Consider the following 5,381-nt stretch of genomic DNA (forward strand, 5'->3'; position numbering starts at 1 on the left):
CAAATATATAATACATTGTTACCGTGGTCACCATGCTCTTCAAGAGATCCTTGAGCTTACTCCTAACTGAAATTTTGTATTCTTTGACCGCTGCCTCCCCACCCCTCCAGCCCCCCCGGCTCACACTTGGGCCTTTGCTGAGGCCTTCGGCTCTTGGCCCTTCCTCACCCCAGTTTTCTCTGCGTCTAGACCCTTCTCACCACCTCGCTTCATTGGGACAGTCCACAGCACCCCTTCGGGGTTCTAGAGGCCACCCCATGCGTGGCAACCGACAGCCCTAGACTTCCATCTCAACACCAAGGACAACAGCACCTCGCTGCCACTGACGGAAGTGACAGACATGACAGCCACCCTAGCAAGCAGGTTGGCAATTGCTTTAGATAAAGTGAAGCCCACAGCTGCGACCCCGGGGAGTGCCCCCGAGAAACGGAACACTTCTACCCACGCAGGACACACGGACGTGCTCACGGCAGCTTTGCCCCTAATTACCCAGAGCTGGAAGCAGCCCAGGTGTCCATCAGCAAACGATAAGGAGCCAACTCTGGCTCGTCTGGACAGTGCACAGGAGTCGCCCCATGGACACAGAGGCGCAGAGGAGTCCCGGCAGCAGGACAGTCTGTGGCGTGCAGGACACCAGACACACACATGCAGCGCATGCAGCCATTTATCCGACGTTCTAGAAGTGACAAAACTAATCTGTGATGACCAATATTAAAAGTATGGGACAGAAGTTAACTTTGGGCAGCAGAGATGGAGATTGACCAGGAAGGGACACAGGAGAACTTTCTGGAAAGAATGTGGGTAGGAGGAGATTGGGTCACCTAGGTGCGTAGATTGGTCCAAACTCAGCCACTGTAAACTTGAGATGCATTCCCTCCAGCAAATTTTACCTTGAAAGAAAAAAACAAAGGGTAAGCAAATATTGAGCCCGAGTTAATGATCTGCACACCGAGATGTTTTTGGGGGTGTGGTTTGATGTCTGCTGCTTACTTTGAAATGCATCCAGGAAAATGAGATGAACTGATGGACGGGTCGATGGGACAGACGGGCAGGCGTGCGATGAAGCAGACAGAACAAAATGTGAAGGGCGGATCCAACGGTGGGTTCACGGCATTCACCGTAAAAGTCTTTCAGCTACTCTGCAGGGCTGAATTTTTTCATTATAAAATGTTGGGAGAAATGATCCAAATCTCTCTTCTGGCCCCTGTTCCTTGCATGCCCTGCCCCCCTCACCTCCTCCCTGTGTCCCCCTCATGCCCCCCATTTGCCCCCAACCTCTGGCAGTCTGGTACCTGTTCCCCAAGGATGTGCCACCTGCCCAGATTCCCAGTGACCTGGCTGCCAAAACCCCTGGATTTTCGGTCATTTCCTGCGTGACCAGTGCTGTTGGGAGCCAGGTGCTCTCTCCCCTGAGCACCCTCTCTGGTGGGAGTCTTTGCTCCTACAGCCCCGCCCCCCTCGGCAGGGCCCACAGAGACCCTGCTGCGCTGCAGTCATGGGCACACAGACAGACCCCCCTGCCAGCCCCTCTCCTGCCCTGGCCCTGCCTGGCTCCCCACCTCCCCAGTGGCCCTCCCAAGCCTGCACCCCACAGCCTCCCCGCCACCTGCCTCACACCTGGGTTCGGTCTTGCCGCCTTCTGGGTGACCTCCGGCCCTTGCCCTGGTTCCTCTTCTGTTCCCTTAAGGCTGATTCCTTGTCCCTCCCCGGAGCCAGACCCTTAGCCCTTCTTCAGGGGAACCCCCCCAAAGGTCCCTCCCTTCGCCCCACCCCTGATCCTGGGCACAGGGGTGTCCTGCATCTTGCTTTGTGGCTCCTACTCATGGGGGTTCCTGAGCTCTGGGCCCCTGGACCTTCACAGAGGGGTATTTATCCAGCACATGGCCTTCTAGGAGGCCTGCCCGTCCCAGCCACTCCCTGCCAGCTCCCAGCTGTTAAGGGGTTTTAACTTGCGCAATCTGATGCGGCTGCAGGACATGGTCCATTTTACAAAAGACTAAATGGACGCAGAGGTCTAGTGACCTGCTAAGGTCACACAGCAGATCACCCAGGTCTGGAGGTTGCCTGCCCCCACTCAGCTGGGTCTTGAAGGGAGGGGTCTCAGCCCTCCCACGGGGACAGGGGAGAGTGGGGATGGATGGAGTGGGTGGGCACTGTGCCCAGGTCCACTACTGGAGCCCAGCAGGGAAACTGTATTTAAATAATGGCCTTGCCTGAGTCTCTGTGGAGGGCCGTGGGGGTAGGGGAAGCAGGGGTATTAACTGTTAAAAGATTGAGTCTTGGGTTCAAACTTGAGGTATGTCCCCCCATCACCCATTGTGCCACCCTGGGCACATCTCCGAGGGCTTTGTCCAGTTTGCCCATCAGGACAATTGAGCCAGTGATAAGGACTCAGTCCTACACTTGGCAGGTAGTAGGTGCTCAGTAAACCAGCCCCCTCTGTTCCCCATCACAGTTGCAGTGGGGGTGAGGGCCTTGCCAGGCTGCTCTGGGCCTCGTTTCTCCAAATGAGGAGCGATGTTAGGACGCTGATGAAATTCCGGCCCCACCCCGGCCTTGGGGTCCCCCTTGTGGACAATGCGGTGATTGCCCAGGGTCCTCACTAATCCTTTGCCCCAACCTGGAGCAGTGCCCTATGCTGGAGGAGGGGGACTTTAAAGGAGGCAGGCCCTGCTCCTGCCCTCGGGAATCAGCACCCCGGCGTCTGGGGGACAGGCAGTAAGGGACTCTCGACTTGGTTGGGGATGGGCGAAGGTACCTGGGAACCCCACATCCTGAAGATGGTCCGGCTCCTACCCCCCACCCCACCCCCACGCCGTCCAGTACAACGCAAGGTTCTGAGGCCCAGTGTGGGAGGTCAGAGCGACAGGGGAGAGTTCTGACCCTGCCCCACTGTTCGCTCGGCTCTGGGCCTGTGGACCTTCCTCTCAGAGGGAGAAGAAAGACCCCCAGTCTCAAGCCCTGCTGTGTGCCCACTCCCGGCCCCGATTTCCCGCCTGTAACGTGTTCCCCTGCCACCTCCCCCACGCTCACCCTTCTCTCTTGGGTGCTAACGGGCTCCATGTCCCCTGCACTCAGATTCATAGGCCTGCCCCTGGGCCGGTGGCTGGGAGTGCGGGATCGGGTCCGGAAGCCGGCGAAGCCCAACGCCACGCTGGAGAGACACTTCCTGGAGACCGGGCGGAGACCCAAGGAGGTGAGTGCCTGTCGCCACTGCCACTGCCACCCTGCTGCCCCTGCCACCCTGCTGCCCCGTGGATGGTGCCCGGCAGCGGTATGTGACCACTTATTGGGGGCCAGGGAAGCTACGGTGTCCTCTGGCACTCCAACAAATGCCCAGCCTGCACGCCACCTGGATCCCCTGCTTGCCCGGGAAGCAAAGCCTCACCCCCTCCTCACCTCCCTGGGAGATGCGGTCCCCCCCCTTGAGCTGGGTGGGGGGGGGTAAAGAAGTGAGTCCCGCCCCCCTATCCTGGGCATCAGCTGACACAGCTGCCCGGTGGGCAGATTCTGGGCTGGGAGGAGAGGAGTAATTCTTTCCCCGCTCTTGGGAAGGAAGAGAAGTCTGGCTGTGCCTGGGGTTGGTGACAGGCAGCCCTGTGACCGACCTCCGTTCCCATCCATGGAGTGGACTGCTCAGGGGACAGGGTCTGGGGATGTGGGTCCTGAGAGGGAAGGAAACTGTTTTCCCTGGTAAGGTCAGGACAACTTCCGAAGAGCAGAGAGCTTTGCCATCCCCCTCCCTCGGCAATCTCCTCTGCAGGAGATGAGGGCAAGCTCTCCACCGCCTGCCTGGGGTGGATGCTCCCGAGCGGGTGTAGGAAAGCCTCTTGGGGGGAGTGCCCCCAGCCTCATCCCCAGTCCCCTTCTCCATCAGTGTTCTGCTGCACTAGGGACGGTGTTCTGGGGGCACACCCATCTCTCAATAGTAGACATGGCTACTTCACAGGCAAGATCTGGGGTTGCAAAGAGGGGGAGCAGAGCCAGGTCCTGTTATCCAGGGACAAGGGAAGGAAGCCACCATCAGGCCTCAGTGGCCCTGACTGCTGACACCCCTCTTCAGTCCCAGATGGCCCTCTTGGCCGCCCAGTGTGGCCTCACACTGCGGCAGACTCAGCGCTGGTTCCGAAGACGCCGGAACCAGGATCGGCCCTGCCTCTCCAAGAAGTTCTGCGAGGCCAGGTACCAGGGCCAGGGAAGGGCCAGGGAGGGGTTCTGTCGGGCAGCTGCCTCATGGGCTTCCTCCCGTCTGCAGCTGGAGGTTCGCCTTCTACCTGTGTACCTTCGTCGGTGGTGTCTCGGTCCTGTACAACGTGAGTACCCCGACTGCGCACTGTCCCACAGGCACCTGCAGGGCCTGGGCTGAAGACCTCCTGGGCACCAGGAGCGGAGGTTCTACAGTGAATGAACCACCGTGGGGAGAGAGGGGCAGAGGTGGAACTAGCCAGGGAAGAGTGGACGGGTCTGCGCGGGAACCCTGGGGAGGCCCTGGCCCCTGGGTGGCAGCTGGTGTCTGACCTTCAGGACCTTGAGACACCCGTTTCTTTGCAGGAGTCATGGCTGTGGACTCCAGTGATGTGCTGGGAAAATTACCCAAACCAGGTGAGTGGCAAGGGTGGCCACAGGCCCAAGACCCAAACTTGAACAACACACCAGAAATTCTCTGAGTGCTGCTCTGGCTCTCTTACTCCTGTGTTCTGTAGAGAGGGGCCAGGAGTGAGGAGACTCCACAGAACCGCTGGCCTTGACCACCTGCTCACTCATGGGCATTCAGCTGTGCTGGTTTTAAGCAAATGGGGAGGGTCCTGGGCCATGGGCCTGCCAGGTAGGTACCTCCGCTGCCCACAGCTACCCTTGCCGTCCTTCCTGTCACAGACCCTGCAGCCAAAGCTGTACTGGTGGTACCTCCTGGAGCTGAGCTTCTACATCTCACTGCTCATCACGCTGCCCTTTGACATCAAGCGCAAGGTGAAGCCGTGGGGAGGGACACCACGGGGAACACGTGACCCAGTCTCTGGACAGGGAGCTGGGGTGCCGTGGGCTGCGGCCCCACCACCGGGAGGCCTGGGCTCCAGAGGTCACACGGAACTCCTGGGAGGGCCTGCCCCCAGCCCAAGGGTGGGGCGCCCCCAGCCCTAGGGTGGGGCCCCTCCTGGCACCAAGGCTCATCTGGTGACCCACCGTCTCCTGCAGGACTTCAAGGAGCAGGTGGCGCATCACTTCGTGACTATCGCCCTGATCACCTTCTCCTACAGCACGAACCTGCTGCGCATTGGCTCCCTGGTGCTGCTGCTGCACGACTCGGCCGACTACCTGCTGGAGGTGGGCTGACCCTCCGCACGCCCTGGAGATGAGGCCCCGCCCCCTCACCTCCTGAGGGG

At 59.9% G+C, this 5,381-nt stretch overlaps 1 protein-coding gene and 1 long non-coding RNA gene across 2 annotated transcripts in view; one reads left to right on the forward strand and one right to left on the reverse strand.

Annotated features, from left to right (window-relative positions):
* Positions 1-646: 646 nt before the first annotated feature.
* Positions 647-2,457, reverse strand: LOC107157377. Its single transcript, XR_001505500.2, has 3 exons — positions 1,618-2,457; positions 991-1,147; positions 647-890 (listed from the first exon to the last, which is right to left on the reverse strand). It is a non-coding gene; the product is annotated as an uncharacterized LOC107157377 (long non-coding RNA).
* A 582-nt stretch (positions 2,458-3,039) lies between these two features.
* The window catches only part of Cers4 (ceramide synthase 4), a 5,128-nt gene continuing 2,786 nt past the window's right edge, over positions 3,040-5,381 (forward strand). Inside the window, exons 1-6 of the mRNA XM_015503752.2 lie at positions 3,040-3,196; positions 4,064-4,182; positions 4,256-4,313; positions 4,552-4,602; positions 4,876-4,968; positions 5,194-5,323. Coding sequence (XP_015359238.1) covers positions 3,062-3,196; positions 4,064-4,182; positions 4,256-4,313; positions 4,552-4,602; positions 4,876-4,968; positions 5,194-5,323 — 586 coding nt within the window. The 5' untranslated portion in view covers positions 3,040-3,061. The remainder of the gene's footprint in view (positions 3,197-4,063; positions 4,183-4,255; positions 4,314-4,551; positions 4,603-4,875; positions 4,969-5,193; positions 5,324-5,381) is intronic.

The sequence above is a fragment of the Marmota marmota genome, unplaced genomic scaffold (genome assembly GCF_001458135.2).
Source record: "Marmota marmota marmota unplaced genomic scaffold, marMar, whole genome shotgun sequence".
NCBI lineage: Eukaryota > Metazoa > Chordata > Mammalia > Rodentia > Sciuridae > Marmota > Marmota marmota.